At 36.0% G+C, this 18969-nt stretch overlaps 1 protein-coding gene across 1 annotated transcript; it reads left to right on the forward strand.

Annotated features, from left to right (window-relative positions):
- The first annotated feature begins 4914 nt into the window (after positions 1 to 4914).
- Positions 4915 to 18369, forward strand: sub1b (SUB1 regulator of transcription b). The gene is made up of 5 exons (XM_028805638.2): positions 4915 to 5025; positions 11814 to 11886; positions 15874 to 15987; positions 16579 to 16687; positions 18011 to 18369. Exons 2-5 carry the CDS (start codon positions 11815 to 11817, stop codon positions 18088 to 18090), a joined length of 375 nt encoding a protein of 124 aa, XP_028661471.1. The 5' UTR covers positions 4915 to 5025; position 11814; the 3' UTR covers positions 18091 to 18369.
- Positions 18370 to 18969: the final 600 nt, after the last annotated feature.

An 18969-nucleotide genomic window follows, 5' to 3' on the forward strand; every position in this document is an offset into this window, starting at 1 on the left:
GAGAGGTAGGATTTGAATCAGCGCTGAACAAAATGTGCCAGAGATATCCAGGATACTTTCCATCCTGGACAGCAAAAATGTTATGATCAAATGTATCAAATGAGGCAATGAAGCATAATAAAAGAGAAATGTTAATCAAACCAAAATAATATGCTGCTATAAATAAATTGTTATTCTGGGCAGAACAGTTTCATAACTGTGCTGAAGCTGACCTAAAAATTTTCCATCCCATTACAGGAAGTAGCGATTTTGAGTTAGGACACCTTAGTGTTCTCACAGATTTTGTAAACATATTGTAACAAAAGATATTGTTAATTACAGATGCATATAAAATTACTGAGACTACCAGGGGCAAGCCCCAAAGTTTTTAATCAAAATAATTTTGTAAAAATATTTTTGAATCAGCTCAGAGTGATTGTCTATAATATATAGATTACTAGCAAAATGCCCGCGCTTTGCAGTGGCGAAGTACTGCTTTAAATTTTTAATTATAAAGAAAAGTAAACCTTTTTAAACTGAGGGAAAATATGTCAATAATTACTTGTTAAGGATCTCTTTGTATACCACGTTGTCAGTTCGGCCCTCCAGTTGTAATATGACCAAGCTGTGCACTGAGGTTTCTCTTGAGCATGCAACGTATAGTTGGCCATGTGAAAAGCAATCTTGCCTCAAATCAATGCCAACCTTTTGTAGGGTCTGTCCCTGAGACTTATTAATTGTCATTGTGAAGCAGAGCCTTACTGGAAATTGGAGGCGTTTGAATTGAAATGGGTTTTTTCGATAACTTCGCATCCAGCTTTTGAGAGTTTAAACATTCATAAACATCAAAGTGTCCACTACTCAAATCATCACCTGTGAATCTAAGATGTTTAAGAGGCATTGGCGGTTGTCCAAAGGTGTAAAATATTTGGCCATTTCGGTACACTTGAAAGCGACAACCGAACAATTCAGTGGCAGCCATCAACTCACATGCAGAACCATAGGTGAAGGGCTTAAGCATTTCACTCTTATAGTGCTCCTGTGTAGTATAATCATCTCCTGTACTGTCGTCAGTCCACACCGTAAAACCTGTCCCAGTCATTCAATACATAAGACACAATGTTCCTCCGGATATCAAGAGTGAGCCTGATATGGCCGTGCAATATGTAACACAGAGAATGGAAAAGGCAGTCGCTATCTCCGGGCATGGAAACCACTCGGTAAGTGACAATTCTTTGATCGATGGTGATCACCTTAATAGACATGTTAATGGGGGTACGGTTGGAACGATAAAGGAAATGGGTACCTGAACAATGTAAACTAAGTCTAAAATACCTACACAATAACTATAATCGTAATAAACGAACAATATAACAGCGGAGAAGCCGTGGATTAAATAAAAAGGCTGCAGTTAGGTAGACGTGAATACCATGGCGAAGCAAGGAAGGGAATGAAGAGACCGGAGCAATGGACGGCCTTATATAGGCAGGCAGCCAACTACGTGGGAGGTGTGGGGATGGGGGACCCAACGGCGCCTCACACGGCGACCGAGCTGCAGACTATGGACGTATATATGTACGTAAGTAGGATTCAGTTAGCGTTGGGAACTCGCGTACCAAATTTCTTGAAGATGGGCCCATAAGTAACAAAGATCGTTGGAAAGTTCAATATGGCGGCTGACAGTGGCGTCATACCACCGAAATAAGTATGTACATTGGTTTCGGTTAGCGCAGGGAAGCCGCCTACCAAATTTCGTGAAGATGGGGCCATAAATAAGAAAGTTTAACATGGCGGACGTTGTCGACCGTTATGACCGTTACGCGTAGAATTTCGAAATGACACCTGCTTAACTTTTGTAAGTAAGCTGTAAGGAATGAGCCTGCCAAATTTCAGCCTTCTACCTACAAGGGAAGTTGGAGAATTAGTGATGAGTGAGTCAGTGAGGGCTTTGCCTTTTATTAGTATAGATTACACGGACAGCTCAGATTTTCTGACTCTGAAATTAAAGCAGCCTAAAATTTAATTTACATCTGAACATCATTTCATCTGTCACTACTTTTATTATTCATCCTTATCATCTTTTTAAGAGAAATTTGCAGATTTTTTTCTTAATGGTTTATTACTGATGAGCTGGGGATCATCTTTCTTTTGGTTTTATTTTGTGTGTGGAGTGGGTCTCAGCTCCTAATCAGTTCCTTGGCCTACTTGACCTGACATGCCAACACAGGCTAGTGTATGCAGTGCAGGCCCTATAGGGTGTCAGTTTTCCTGAAGGTGAAACTAAGTTAAAACACAGCAGTACAGTGTGTTGTCGTATAAAAGCACGGCTAGCTGTACATACCAAAGTAATTATGCAGATCTGACAGAGCTATTGTTGATAAAACCTATAAATCTTTTAACAAGAAATACCAGACTTCAAGAGAATCCAGCTGGTAGTTGTTATAAAATCTACCTCACCTTTTTATGAGGGGGAGTCAAGCGAAAGTTATAAAATGGGATATATTAGAAAATGTAACGAACCTTAACAAAACTGATTATGTCATTTCTCAATGTAGCCTCCACCCTTCTCAATGCACTTGTGCCACCTGCCTGGAAGTGCTTGGATTCCAGCAGAATAAAAAGTTTTGTCTTGTCCTCGCAAACATTCGTGCACCACTTTCTTCACGTCATCATCTGTTTTGAATCGACTACCACCCAGATGTTTCTTTAGCAGTACAAAAAAGTGGAAATCATATGGTGCCAAATCTGGCCAATAAGGAGGATATGGCAAAACCTCAAACTTCAGTTTTTTCCAGACAAGCCTTGGTGTTCTTAGCAGTGTGTGGGTTGGCATTGTCTTGCAGTAAAAGGACTCCTTGAGACATCAATCCCCGCCGCTTGGATTGAATAGCAGGCTTCACATTGGTCTCCAGCAAATCACAGTAACTTGCAATAGTGACTGTAGTACCCCTCAGCATGTTGCATAAATGCATTTTAAATGGCAATTATTTTAAAAAATGCAAACAATAACAAAGCATTTTGAACTATATTTTTCTGTAAAGCCTTGTGCCAAAGACATGGTAATAGGCATACAAAATATCTACAGTATATAATTTCTGCTGTCATTTTAGTTGCATAGGTCATAATTTCAAAGTGAAAAACAGTAAAATTAAAGTGAAGACTATTTCACAAGTGCAAGACTAAGAACTATAAAAACAATGCACCCAGTGCACATTTAATACATAATTTACCTGAATAAACCAATCATGCTCAACATTTCTTTCCTTTTTGTACTCATACTGTTAACTACTGAAGAGGAAAATATGTTCTTCATACAAAACTAAAAAAATTCTAAAATGAGATACACATACACTATGTGGCCAAAAGTTTATGGACAACCCTGCCAATTAGTTTAGGTGTTTAGGTGTTTTAGCCTCACCCATTTTGAAAAGTGTATAAAATCAAGCACATAGCCATGCAATCTCTGTTGACAAACATAGGCAGTAGAAAGGGTCATATCGAAGACCTCAGTGACTTTAAACATAGCACTGTCACAGGATGCCACCTTTGCCAAAAGCCGGTATGTGAAATTTCTGCTGTGCTATATTTGCCCTGACCAATTGTAAATGTTATTATCCTGGAGTGGAAGTGTCTAGGAAAAGTAACATCAGCTCAGCCACGAAGTGGCAGACCATGAAAGCTCATATAACAGAGCTGCCATAAAAAAAGTTCCAAACTGTCTCTTGAAGCAACATCAGCACACATACTGTGCATCGGAAGCTTCATGAAATTTACTTCCATGGCCGAGCAGCTGCACACAAGCCTAACGTCACTATGCGTTATGCCAACCATCACCTGTAGTGGTGTGAGGCATACTACAATTGGACTCTGAAACAGTGTAAACATGTTTTCTAGATTGATGAATAACACTTCACTATCTTGCAGTCTTATGGATAAATCTGGGTTTGTCAAATGCCAGGAGAACACATATAGTTTGGTAAGAAGGATAATAACCTGAGTCTGTTTGTAAGGACTTGTGCTAGGCTCCTTGGTTCCACTAAAGGGTACTGTTAATGCTACAACACATAAAGACATTTTAGACAATCGTGTGCTTACAATTTTCTAGCAACAGTTTGAGGAAGGTCTGCTTTGTTCCAGCATGACCGTCCCCCCATGCACAAAGCCAGACCCATAATGACATGGAGGAACGTGAGTGGCCTGCACAAATCCCTGACCTCAAATCTATCGACTATCTTTGAGATGAATTGGAACACTGGTAGCAAGTCAGGTCTTCTGATCCAACATCAGTACCTGACTTCATAAATACTCTGTCTGAATAAGCACAAATTCACAAAAAATACACTGTAAAATCTTGTGAAAAGCCTTCCCAAAAGAGTGACGGTTATTATAGCCACAATATCGATGGCCATATTTTTGGAATGAGATGTCCAATAAGCTCATACAGATGTGGTGGTCTGGTGTCCACAGACTTTTGGCCATATAAGGTACAGTACTTATATCTTGTCTAGATATCTAGATTTCAAATTTATAGCCTACACCTCATTTGCTCCTTTAATATTTATATTCTATATTTTATTTCTATCACTTGGAATAAAACATCCTATCGTTTTCTTAATATATTTAAATGTTAAACTCCCTTTTCTTAATGTTTAATCTCTTCCAGTAATAATCACAATAATAATATTTAGGTATCATCCACATCTGTTCCTTCTTATTTAATAATTATCATCTAATTCGCACATCTAAGATGCTTTTATTTACTACTGTTCTGTTTCTTTTGATGGTTCGTTAAAGATTTTTTGTTTTCATCTAAACTTTTTTCTTCCTCATTACACCTGAAAACACTTAGCTTTCTTGCTCAAGTTTCAAGCGCCATTTCGTTTCACATAATAAAATACTCAATTTCCCGAAAGTCTTTGCTCACCGCTCCGATGATACCAGCCAATCAAATGCAGACTTTGAAAGTGGGCTAGGAAGTGCCGCGTTGTGATAACTTCCCGCCTGCGAACCGGAGCCCCTTCCAACCTTGCTAATAATCCGATTCAGGTAAGTACCACTTATTTATTCAATTAAGTAATCTAAATTTCTTTTAAAACGTAATGATTCTCACTTTGTAATTATCGTCTCCAATGTATAAAGCGAGCTAGTCATTGCACCTAGGTTAGCAAAACTAACCGAGTTTCTAGGTCAAAAAACGACAATTAGCCAACATTCAACGGCTGCTTGAGGCCTGTAAAAGATGCAGTTTGCACAATGGTTTTGTTTAATAACGTTGTTTACCCAGCTACTTGGGGAACTGGCACACTGAGGAGGTGCTAAAATCATTTTAAGTAAAGGGGGATACAAACATCTTATTAATTTATTAGGCGATGTTGCATCAAACAAGATACTAACGATGTGCCTCGGGTTTCTCTTTCTTTTTTAATTTGATAGTGATATGGGGTGACGTAGGCCCATTGCAGTAATTATTTAATACAAAAACAGCAGAGAGGCTTCGAAACAAAGGAGACAATTTAAATGTGTGTTTCCAGTGCATTTTGTTTACCAGTTAATGCCAATTTTTGCATCTTGCAGTGAATTTTTAATGAAAATTTGCAAATGTAACTTAAGTGAAAATCGTAAGCAAGATGTTTGGCGAATAGCGACGGTGATTATTGTGCGTACCACGAAAAGCCTGAAAGACCAATGAGATGCTGTCCTGAAGAATGGTACTTACTGTACCGAATTCTTCAAATTTAAACTGCCGATTGAGGTCAGCCGTTATCCAACTGTAGCCTTGTAAGAGGCGGGAATTTCTACAGCTCTGATCCATGTAATTAATCATTGTCTGATCACGGTTAATTTTTTATCGAGTTAGGTTGGGGCAGGTAAATGAAATGTTGTTTTAGAAAAAAGAAGGAAAAAGATCATGAATGGCATTCACAAAAGGAATTGATTTGATGAGGACAGGGCAATATTTTGCCAAGAAGAGTGATTTTAACCCTCTTCATTAAGAAGGTAAAACTGCTCTCCCAGTGATGCTTTTGAGATGTCAGCTTACTACGTGCATAGGTGTACACATTTGCACGTGATTTATTTTTCTGTACTGTTTCAAATGTGTGTGACGTATTTCAATCTTGTTTTGATTTACGGCCATTACTACCAACCTTCCCAGCGAAATTTTTTGAAACGCTCTACATCCTGGATGTTAAGTTGGCTCAGCTTTATTATGCATGCAGAATTTCATTAGGACCGACTGAGGTGTTTTGGAGTAATGCAGGATGAAACATTATTACATCGCTGCTTAGACATTTGTGTTTTTTAACCTCTCAGTGATTTGTTAAATAATATCCCTGCACTGTACATAGTAGCATTCTTGAACATAAATGAGGGTGCAAATGGGACAGAATGGTGAAGAGAGCTGCTTAGACTTGTGTCATGTACTGTATAAATAACAAATTTAACCATATTTAAAACTCAGAATATCAGATATGTATGAAAGATTTTGCTCTTTTTGCATGATGAGTTTAAACATAATTGGATATGTCAAGGAATATTAAGTTTAAGTTTGTTGTGTACATACATAGCATATAGTGCCAATTAAGTTCTTACTTGCATGTCTTCTCTGAACAGTGACAATAATACAATACGATCAAGATATACACATGCAGCATATACAGTAGGAATGTCACAATACCAGAATCTTTGTGTTTGATTACAATACCAATGAAATGTTCGATATTCAATACATTTTTGACACCACAGCAAAAATGCATCCCATTCATCATTTTGTATTAAAAGTATCTACATTTTAATTAGAATTTTAAGATATCCAAGCAGTAAACCAACTGTCAATATCATCCTCATCTCATCCTTCTGTCAGCTTTTCCTGGTGAGGGTTGTGGTAGCAGTAGGCCAAACTGGTTTATCCAACTATTATTTTACTGTAAGTAAACTAGTATTGGCATTTATAAATATGAAAATATAATTCTGGGCTTAAATTTTTAAGTGTGATAGATAGGATTCCCTTGGATGAACAGTGGTGGTGGGGGAGATTTTTATTATATTGGGGTGATTTCGGCATAGGTTTTATAAAAAATTATATTCTCGTGGACTACCTTATTTATCTTACCATGTGCACATTATAAATTATTCTCTGACATTTTCTCTCCAGTAATTAAAAAATAAATATGAATTAAAATCAATAAATTGTATTTTTAATAAACATTATTATATTTATACCATTGAATTAATGCATTCCATGTGATATTTTTATTTAAACAAACCTAAACTCTTTAAAGCCATTTTTGTAACAACATTTCTTTAAAATCTGCTTTGTCAGAGAATGTCTCTGTGACATTTTCTATTGTAGGATTTATATTTGCATCATTAGCTGGTTAAAAAATTTACTAATGTGTAATATTTAAGGGATGAGTCAATTTAATTCAAAATTCAAATGTCACAAACTCCTGTTGCTTTAATCATCTAAATCTCTCCTTTTTAACTTTTGTCCAAATGTTAAGGCTTCCTGCATGAAATTAGTTTTTTTTTAGTTTTACATTACTCCGTTATTTCAGATCTCTTGTGAAACAGCCTTTGTTGTGCTCTTTTCACAGTAACGTCTATGAGAGACCAATGTTTAATACTTAGCCTGTGCACAAATCTAGAATATGTTTCCTATAATGAATTTATTTTAACCAAGTGAAATTTTGGAAATAAAATAACACTGTTCTGCCCATCTTGCTTACTGTGTGTCTCAGCAAGTATGTGCTTCTGTTAACACACCACATGTCATATTAATAGGGAGATATTCTTTGTGCTTCAAAGCATTTTAACACTAAATAAATTTTATTTTGGTGTTACCAAATGAAGCACCTCATGTCACTGTTGGTGTAGACGAACCAAATTGCCACTTTGTTTGAAGCTGCCTTGATTTTTACTTGCTACAACTATTGTCCGCTCTGTCAGGGTGAAGTTTTCACTACAGTTCTATATTCATAATTGTGGATGTGAGTGTAGTTTCCCCTGCGAGCTTGAACTGAGTGTGCTGGTTTGAAAATGAATATCTGCTTGGACGGACATATGTGCTCATTACAATTGGACAATGAATATGAAACCTCTGTTCTTTTCTCTGGACTGTGTATTATTATAGATTATAAAAGTAGTTACTCTCCCCATCATTTCATCAACTCTTACAAATTTGTTACACTACAAGTTAAACGATTACAACTCACATCTGATCAGTAACTTCATTGCACTCTCAAAGCAAGTACAAATCTAAAAATTTCTGAATGAACTCCATAATTAGTCAGTGGAAATTAGGGAGAAAAATTGTGGGTGATTTGTCTTCTTCTTTAATAATATGCACAATAACTGTAATTGTGCACTGAAATTCTCCTGAATCAAATACTATTTTGAGACTTGACTGCTTTTTTGCTTTCAACATGTGCTGATGCGTTGCTGTATCATCACCACTGTGAGCCATTTTTATATGTAGTTCTTCTCATGTGATATTGTGCTTTTTGAAGTAATTTGTCTACTTTGAGTCACCAAGCGATACTATCACTTGGCACTATTGATACTGTAAGAAAGGTAGCACTGTTACGTTTTCTGAATTTTGGTATTGACCTGGTACTGTTGTGGTAGAAACACACTGCTCAAAGAAGGCACACAGAGTTTCAGGAAGGCAGAATCAAGTTTTATTGCGTGATGCATACACAAACCCAAATCAAGTGAAATGAGCAATTAGCAAATTCAGCAAGCTTACATTTATTACGATTCTTATCACTTATGCAAAATACTCTCCTCCTTCTGGCTCTTCCCATCATTACCTAACGTCCATCACCTAACTGCTATCATTACTTCATACCCTGTGCAGGTGTCCAAAACCTGTTTATCAATCGATTCCCACCAGTAAGTCGGAATCAGCCAGACCCACTCATTAGATATTGGGCTACAGGTTGGCACAGTTGTGCCCCTAAAGCAGTAACGCTGTTTCTTACAAGCTGCATTTTCCTTGACTGTCCAGGAAAGCAGATAGAGAGGCAGAGGCCCAGCCGCTGCAAATGGAGCGAACGGCCTATCTGGTTTTCTCTCATGGCCAAAGCTTTAATGGCTGCATTTCTTAAAACAATGGCCCGTTTATCCCTCTAAAAGTACACAATGTCCTTGACTGAAGTTTTTAAATTTGGCAGCTGCAAAGAGAAAAATAATAAAACTGACAAGCGAGAGCTTTTTATGGTTTAACCCTTACTATGCCAATATGCATCAGAATGTCTTATATATATTTCTCTTGTGGTTCGCCCTGCTTCCACTTCAAAACCAGTCCCGCCCACACGCAGCCAACACGGCATTTCTCGATTCCTATTCGTCCTCTTCCAAACCCTTTCCCATGCTGCCTGTGGCTCTTCTTCAAAATTGGTCCCGCCCACACGCTACCGACACGGCATTTCTTGATTCCTATTCATCCTCTTCCAAACCCTTCACCACACTGCCTGTGGCTCCTCTTCAAAACTGGTCCCACCCACACACAGCTGACACGGCATTTCTGGATTCCTATTCGTCCTCCTCCAAACCCTTCCCCACATTCTTCCAGTGCGATTCCTGCAACAAAACCTTTCAAACGCAAACCTCACTTGCTAAACACAAGAAAAGGCATTCTTCCCAACAACTATATGAGTGCCAGAAATGCAATAAGAAGCTCACTACACAGGATTGACTAAACACAACAAAACCCATTCACAACTCTTGCAAAGCGACATCTGCAAAGCAATGTTTCCAAACCAATGCAGTCTCAGCAGACATACACACAATCCTCTTCCCGTTACCACAGGTACTTCTTCACCTAATTCCTGTCTTCCCGTCCAAGAGTACAACATTGGGACTCGAGACCAGCAGTGCAAACACTGTCATGCACTATACTGGCCTGCTGAGCGTAATACATCCAACAAGTACTCGAGGTGCTGCCACGACGGTAAAGTAGCTTTACCACCTTTGTGAGAGCCACCTGTGTCTTTACAACAGCTTTTTACACATCAAACATCAGAAGCTAAAAATTATTGTGAACACATTTGAGAATACAACTCTTCTCTAGCATTTGCTTCCATGGGTGCACAGATAACTCAACCTCCTGGCCACGGACCATACTGTTTTAAAATACACAGGCAAATTTATAACCAAATCTCTCCACTATACGCTAACACTTCTACCTCTCCAGGATATTGACAATTGTATGTTTTTGACACAGCGCAAGCGAGTGAAGTATGCTTACAAAATAAAGCAAACTCTGCATGCAGTGAAAATGTACTTCTCTAGCTAGATTCCATGCTCAGAATCATCAACCCCTTTGCTAAATCATACAAACACATGCATGAAATCGCTCAGTCCAATCCAACAGCATCTGTACGAATAGTTTTCAAGGAAAACCCTAGGCAGGGTTTACGATGATACAATGCCCCGACATGTCACACTGATGTTGCAGCAATTTTCGTCGGAGAAGATGGCGAACCGCCTGCCAAAAGGGACATTTGCAGCAATCCCATAGGCAACTCCCGTAAACAGATTTCCACGCTCAATATGAATTGCGATCTTATGGTTTACCCACTTTTATTCCCTTACGGAGACATTGGCTGGCACAAAGATTTACAACATGTTCCCGATAAAAGAACTGCCAAGTGAATAAGGCTTACTCAGTGCCAATTTTAAGCGTAGAGATTAGCAATGAGGAATACATTTAGTGTTTTGCACTCCAGCGGCAAACTATTCCAACAGTACGTCGTAGATGCGTATGTTAAAACAGAGGGCGCGCGTCTCAACTATCTCAGATTACATCAACAAGATCTGCGCGTGGAACAATACAAAGGACTATCAGACGCACTGCAAGCAAACGCTGAAAATAACAATGTACGTGTAGGCAAAATGATCATATTACTGTCCACATTTCCAGGAAGTCCAAGATACATGCAACAAAACTATCAGGATGCCATGGCCATAGTACTTAATTCGGAAAGCATGATTAATTTATCACTTTCACATGTAATCCTGCTTGGCCAGAAATTCTACATGCACTGTCGGATACCCAAAGACCAGAGCACAGACCTGATATTGTAGTACGAGTAGATCTTTCGACTCATTATCTGTCATCTCCACCAAAACACCTATTCACAACTGTGTCTTTCAAGAAGTATTTATTTCTTCTTGATTTCTGAATTCCTTTCTCACCGTTTTCCGTTCCTATTCTTACACCGCCATATGCTACGGCGGGCTTCGGCCAGTATGTAATACTTGTTCTCATACATGCTTTATGATTCTCTTTAAATATATGCAATCATCAACTTTAAGAATATTCTTTTCTACAGTACCATAGTATTAGTATACAGTGCATATATACAGTCTAAAAAAAACTCTATAATGAAGTACTTTTGTAATTATGAAGTTTGCTCACAACTAAAACGATGCAGTCACTGTTGTGGATAATGCAGGTTTACCTTATCCCCAACACAGAACCTCCCAATGCAGTCCGTTATAATGCAGTATACTGCTTGTTTTTTCACTCAGTACTGTGTCAATGTATGTTACACTAAGATAGCATAATTGCTTTAGTTTGAATTCAAGTTCATTTTAGATGGGAAGTGTTTAGCCTGTTTTTGAATGTCAGTTATCTGTGCAAGCCTTTACTTTTAACATCTGATGCTTTTTATGTAGTCCCCTGAGGTTTATGAAAAAGTGAAATTTTATACATTTCCTCTAAGCTGAAAATAGTAAGAAATTTGGTCTTTGATGTAAAGCTGTCTATGTAGTTTCAAAATCCATAAATGACAAAGTATTTTATGTTATTATATTTGTTCCCTTTTTAGAATGCCAAAATCAAAGGAAGTTGTTTCGAGTTCATCCTCTGACAGTGATTCAGACAGTGAAGTTGAGAAAAAGGTATGTAGCTTGAGCATTTTTTCATCTTGTTTTTCCTCTACTATGCACATGAGTACAATTTATAGGCCATTAATTCACATATAAAATAGTGATATATATATATATAATTCTTTTGACTTAAACTTAATCATGCCAAATTTTTTCTTGATAATTTGCATTACATTTGTTTGTTATGAACTATCATTCAATTGATGCATCTATTATAAGATAGTAAATCATTCATACTATCAATTTGTAGTGCAGTCATGGTTATGTAGGAAAATATTTTAGGAAATATTTTTTTTAATATACTACCAACATATATTATAATTTAAGAGATCAAAAACTAGAAAAGAAGTGATTATCTAAGAATTAGTTTGAAAAGTAAGTTGTTCTACATGTATGTAAGAACATACCAATAAATCTTGCTGTTCTGTTCTACAGTGGTGCTTAAAGAATGTAAAAGAAGAAACAGAACTATAATGCAGTTTCAAAAATATAGATTTTGTTTGTACATTTAAAAATAAAACACAAAAATAAGTATGAAAGTGTAGCTCTGTCAAATTATGACATTTGCAATCAAGAAACACAGCAGATTAACTATACAGTTTAACACAAGAAGAGGGCACAGAGAAAGTAAAAAAAAGTTTCTATCATAGAATAAATTAACTTGTTCTGATATGTTACAATTTTGTGTTAGTGTTTTAAAGATGCTTCTGTATTATAAAGGGAGCCTTTGTAATTAAGCCTACAATGTAGTAAGTAATGTTACCAGAACATTTTGTTTGAGTCAGACTTTATCAGCAGCATTCTGGAATTGTTATGACTTGTTTATACTTTGAGGTAAAAAAAAACAATCATAAAGAGAATTCCAGTTTTCAAAGAAAGTGGAGAAAAAGCATATCAATTGATTTGAAGTTGACAATTAGTTCTGGTTAAAGTGTGGTGATGTGTGTTAATAAAATCATGTTGTTATTGATGCAGAGTTGCTGGATTTAAAAATTAGGCCATTGTCAAGAAAGATTCCAATGTAGAATAAATTAGCAAAAGTTAAATTTTAACAGGAGGACTCAAATATCTCTAGTTGTCCTGTTGATTTCTTGATCAAATTTTCAGTAAAATACGAGGGGTGTTCAGGAAAGTATGAAAGAAAGTAGCAAACATGTTGAAACAAGTAATGTTGTCAGGTCTCAAGGTTACTTGTGCACAGTTGTGGCTTAGTGCGATTCTTAACATTCCAAGAGACAGGATGTCAGGAGAGTCCTTGTGAGAATTAAAATTAAAGTGGAGTCCATGCAGTGGATGCACTCTGCAGGCAAAGTCATAGCAATTGCCTTCTGGGATATTGAATGACTTTTGCTTCTGGAGCTCATGCCACATAAGACCACCATAACAGGGTAGAGTTATGCCAACACAATGATTTCTTTGCGGGAGTCGATCAAGGAGAAAAGATGAGGAAAACTCACAGCAGGCATGCTTCTTCTTCACAACAATGCACAGGTTCACATGTAATGTCAGTCACAAGTGCCATCCGAGAATGTGGGTTCCAGCAGCTAAACCATCCACCCTACAGTTCTGACCTGGCTCTGTCAGATTATTTTCTGTGCTGAGTTTTGAAGAAATCTCTCCGTGGACTGTGGTTTTCAAGTGATGAAGACATCAGCTGTGATGTCCTGGTTTGAAGGTCAGACAGAAGAATTTCTTTTCAAAGGGGTTAAAGTCATTGCCAGAAAAGTGGATGAAGTGCATGGCTATAAGCGGACTATATTGAAAAATAAAGCAGAAATTTTTTGAAAAATCTTTTCTTTCCTCTTAAGGTAGATAAATTATTGAACGCCCCTTGTACTTCCATCGATGTGCAAACTTGCTCAAAATAGTTTGTCGTCTCTGAGTGGTGTTTGGTTGGGTAATTGGGGGGTGGAGGAGGTTATGTCAGTAGCATTGGATGCTAGGCAAGGGCCAACCTTGAGTGGAGGGTTAATCCATTCCTATGTCCATTTAGAGTTACCAGTTAACGTAACAGTTGTGTATTTAGCATGCAAGAGGAAAACTGTAGTATCTGAAAAATACCTAAATAAATTTTTTATGTTTCTAATCTGAGAAGAAAAATAAATTAAATCCAGTTTCAGTTTAGTCTATATTTTATTCTTCTTTCAACAATGTATAATGCATAAAATACATTTCTTAGAATTTTTAAGTGGACAGAGGTTATATGGATTTTCATGGTCTTTGTCAGCCATTTGTAGACTGTTTGTAAAAATGTCAAAGACTGTTATTAATTACTATTTACCAGATATCTTTCCTCAAGAGGACATGCAGAAACTGGGATACAATATATTTAACTATTTGCCAAGACAATGCAAGTAAACAGTTTTAAGTAGAGTGTGAGAACTTTGTGCTTAAGTTAAGATAAGTAATAATTTTGTATATAAAACCTAGAAAGCAACTTTGAGGGAGTGCATTGCAGCTTGAGAAAATATGAATACTGTATTTGAAATTCCTATTACTTTCACATTTTCAACAGGCTTCAATATACAGTGTATGATCTGTGCATTAATTGTTTGTCCTATTCTGAATGTTTTATATAAGGATAGCCCCATGCAACAGTTAGATGAAACATCTATATTCACTGTGTACTCAGTTAAGAAAATGTAAGCTTTCATCACTTTTAATATTTTTAGTTTTTTTGTAATTTCACTGATATGATCTTAGTAACTAAGTAATATGTTCACTTTTTGAATTACCTTCAGTTTTAAGTGCTGCTGGAGAAAGTAAAATTATAATGACTTGTACTTCATGCTTCTGATTTGAGAGAGAAAAAGCCAAGGGGTTATTTCTTCCAATTTAGACATGATTTTCGTTGGTGTGGATTCAGCAGTGTAGAAACTGTCAGTCTACTGTTTTTGATCAGTTAATGTAGAGGATCAAAAGAGGTTTAGAAATTTGAAACAATTATAATTTGAAGCAATGAATCCTTGGATTTTTCCTTCTTACCTTGAGCTTGACTATTACCTTGGCATCTAAAAGTAAAAATGTGCTACAAAAGCAATACAAGACTGGCCATAGCCCTATTGAAAAGACACAGGAAAAATCAGGTATGCATTTAGAAATCCACCTGAATGACAGAAAGCCCAAGTTCCAAGTTATTATATGTAGACTTGGTTGCTCAAGAGAAAGGCCAGTAGACTAGAATAATTTGTAATGATTAGAAGAAATTCATATAATAGCTTTGGAATAATAAGTGAAAACGAGTACTCCTTTATAAATATGTATCTGTAATTATATATTGTATTACATCAAGTTTAGGCAATCCTTGTCCTAGGATCCTTCAGTCCAATAAATGTTTCATAAATTTTATTATTTGATCTAAGTCATCTTAATTAAGATTATTACTAGGTCTTTGTCTCTTTTAAATTCAGAACAAAGGTAAAGTACTGAATTTGTTGCCCTGATAGCAATTATATTAAATACTGTTCGGAAGTAATAAATGCTTTTAATTGCATGTCACTTTACAATTAAAAAATCTGTTTAAACTTATTAATCAGGTTATTATTGTGTTCTTTTGGCTAAGTTTGATTACAACTAAGTAATAAAATTCATTGTGCATTCTCTCTTTGAAATATATGCATAATTAGGAATTAAACAGCAAGTTTACAGATATTGCATAAGGTTACATTTGACCACCATAAAGTCACTGTTTTTTGATTGATTTCCATGCTTATGTTGCTCATTACAGCTCGTTGTTAGTTTTTCATTTGTATAAATAATGCTGTTTGTTTGTGATATATTAGAAGGCTTTTTCATAAATATTGAATGATGCTGTATTTAATTCAGTAGGAAGTTTTGAGGACTGATTGTAATGAATAACACTGAGTTTAATTTTTACATGTCTACTCAATAACAGAATTGCAGTGATAAATTACAACTTGCAATGCAGATAATTCTTAATGCATTGTACCCAGGCATTTCACTGTTATAAATAATGAATCGATTAATTTTTTGTTCTAGGTAAAGAGAAAGAAGCCAACACCTGAGAAGCCAGCAAAGAAACAGAAAAGTGGTGAAAGTTCTAAAGCTGGAGCTTCTAAGAGCAGTAGTGATAAAAATGACAACATGTTTCAGGTATTTTTGACAATACATGTAATTGCTTTTGTCTATTGCTTTTAATTTGTATGGTTTATATAATTATTATAGGGCAATGATTGAATGTGTTTTTATGGCATAGTTTACTTTTAAACAGAGTAGTATTTAGTAATACCATATAGGGATTTCCTGTTTTGTTACAGACTTACTTTGTGTTCTGTTATTCAGAATATAAAGTAAAAATATTATAAAATTAGAAAATTGTAAGTAACCATAAATTAGGCCCATACTTCTAAAACAAGGCAGGGCCACATGGGCAGCAGAGTGAGTAACCTGGAGATAAAAATGTTCTTGAAAAACAGGTTAATGGTCAAAACTGTGAGAACAGAAAAATCGAAGCACCAAACCCAAAATACTACACATGAACCCTTGTCAAAGAGAGAAATTAATAGATCAGTAAACCAGAGTATTACTGCAAAAAGCACACTTGTATTCTTGGTATTACTTTCTTCTGAAATGATTAATCAGCTTATGTCACTATTTCATAGGGCAGAAAAAAATTACAAGAAGTACTAAATAAGGAGACATTAAAGTCTAAGTGTGGATTAAAATAAATTCTTTCTTGAACAGATTGGAAAGATGAGATTTGTCAGTGTCAGAGACTTCAAAGGCAGAGTCTTGATTGACATTAGAGAATACTGGATGGACCAAGAAGGCGAGATGAAGCCTGGAAAAAAGGGTATGTTGGTAACTTTTCATGATTTTTAAACAAAAGTGAGTACCATATTTGTACAACCGAAATTAAACAACTAATAACTCTTTTTTCAATGTAGTAATTATATGTTGTCCTTTTTATACAGAATAGTTTCACCTTGTCAGTAAAAGATTATTTTATAATGGATACCTTATATGCTTAATGATTCATGTTGTCTAGTCAGTCAGTCAGTCAGTCATTACCCATGTCAAACTTTGGCATCATTTGGTTTAAGTTAAGTTAAGAATCAACTCTAGTTTGGAGGCTAGTCCATTGCAGGGCACAGTTATGCACACTTGCTAAAAACAAGAGTAGTAGTAATAAAACTGCCACACTTACAGTCACCTGGACCTGTTTAGAGTCATCAGTTGGTCTAATATTGGAATCTTTGCGATCTAGAGAGGACTGAAATACTAAATAATTTTTATCTTTCTTGGAGTTCAAATTTATCGCTTGTGCAAGCCCTGGTTTCTAGGATACATATGAAAATGACGCATGACTTATAAAATATTTTTTTAAAAACTGTTACAGTAACTCAAGCATCTCTACTTTATTATATAGATTATTGAGCTCTAACAAAAGTTTCTTCTTTGAAATCCTTATGTCCTACATCTTAATATTTTTTTCCCCCTGTTATTTAAAACAAATGTGGCACAGTAGCTCCATTCCTGGCCTTTGTCTGTGTGGAGATTTTATGTCTTAGTGGGTGTTTCTCTAGGTATTCTAGCTTTTTACCCACTTCCCAAAGATGTGCATATTAGGTTAACGCCCTGTGTGAGTATGGAAGTGTGCACATGTCATCCCCTGTGATCGTCTAACAGCATAACCTTTAGTAGTTCCTGCCTTGACTCCAGTGTTGCTGGGATAGGCTTCAGCCCCCAAATATGCTGAATTGGATTAAGTAGGTTAAAGAATGTTATGGTGGGCATTCCTTATTCTTTTAATTTGAAGAGTGCTGCACTCTATGGTTTTTGTGGATTACTGTAAATTTGGGCACATTCCATATACATTAACTTATATTAACATTACTTTTTAATGTGGTCTGTGATAAAATGTTAGCTCACCTGGTGTTCAAAGCTGTTTGGGATAGGTCATGAACCCTGTAATCCAGAAATGGATTAAGTGAGTTCAGTAGTGAATGAAATAATGAATGATGATCCACTTACTTATTTTTTCTGAAATTACTGCCAAAAAATAAAGATTTGCGAGTTGAGTTATAAAGATTAATGAGCACTTACATAGAGTTCTTTGAAAATGTGATTTAGTAATACATTGTATGCACTGTTTTATTGTCTTTTTTCATTTCAGGAATTTCTTTAAATCCAGAACAGTGGAACCAGCTAAAAGAGCAAATCTCTGAAATAGATGAGGCGGTGAAGAGAATATAAAATTCTTTTAGAAAGTGTGCTTGCTTTTTTAGATCCCATTAACCACAAATTTTTACACTGGCGTATGTTTTTTTTAAACAAAAGAAGTCTAAGATGGACTTTTGTTTCAAGTACATTGTGTATATTTGCATTTGAAGTTCAGTTCAATTTTTTATGCATGTGTGGTTGAATATGTAAAATTCCAATTCGAGAATGGTTCTTTGTAATTTTTTGACAGCTTGTGGTGGGGGGTGTAGGCATTCTGGTTCTACATGTTCATTAAAAGCTGTGTTAAACTAAGCTATTTGGTTTCATTTGTTGTTATTTTCCTGTGTACACAGTGAAATTAAAATTACTAAATTATTGTATGTCTTCTTAAAACAGTTGACAAAAAATACAAAAAAAAAAAACCTGAAAAATAAATATAAATAGAATTAAATAAATAAATGAAAGGTATACATACACACCACACTTTATTGAAAAAACTGCCCTGGGATGTTGCTCATTGAGGCAGTTTCAATGGAAAATGTCATATCTGAAACTAGCAAATAAAAAGAAAAGGTTAAATATGCAAAAGAAAACAGACTTTGGATGGTGGATTTCTGGGTGATTATGAACTTTTGCCCCTTTTAACCTTTCCTTTTCACTGTTGCAGATGACACTGGTTATTTGGCAAGTACTGTTTAAAGAAGCAGCTAACTGAGGACATGTAAGACACCTATGGACTGGTGTGCTTATCTACTTGTGAAGTTATGCATCTGGGCCTTTTGCCTCTTTTTGTGGCCTAGGTAGATCCAGTTTGCTCTCTTTTCTCAAGACAGTAGTGGACACTGTTGTATGAAATCTTTAGTTTGTTGGCACTCAGTCACATGGAGTAATGACCCTCCATTCCCAAAACAA

The sequence above is a fragment of the Erpetoichthys calabaricus genome, chromosome 7 (genome assembly GCF_900747795.2).
Source record: "Erpetoichthys calabaricus chromosome 7, fErpCal1.3, whole genome shotgun sequence".
NCBI classification, from domain to species: domain Eukaryota; kingdom Metazoa; phylum Chordata; class Cladistia; order Polypteriformes; family Polypteridae; genus Erpetoichthys; species Erpetoichthys calabaricus.

What these genes read in the sequence shown, in the direction of transcription:
- sub1b (XM_028805638.2), top strand. Translation starts at nt 11,815, where the DNA reads ATGCCAAAATCAAAGGAAGTTGTTTCGAGTTCATCCTCTGACAGTGAT. An exon ending in ACAGTGAAGTTGAGAAAAAG is followed by an intron (nt 11,887 to 15,873) that starts GTATGTAGCTTG and finishes TTTTTGTTCTAG; the next exon opens with GTAAAGAGAAAGAAGCCAAC. An exon ending in GATGAAGCCTGGAAAAAAGG is followed by an intron (nt 16,688 to 18,010) that starts GTATGTTGGTAA and finishes TTTTCATTTCAG; the next exon opens with GAATTTCTTTAAATCCAGAA.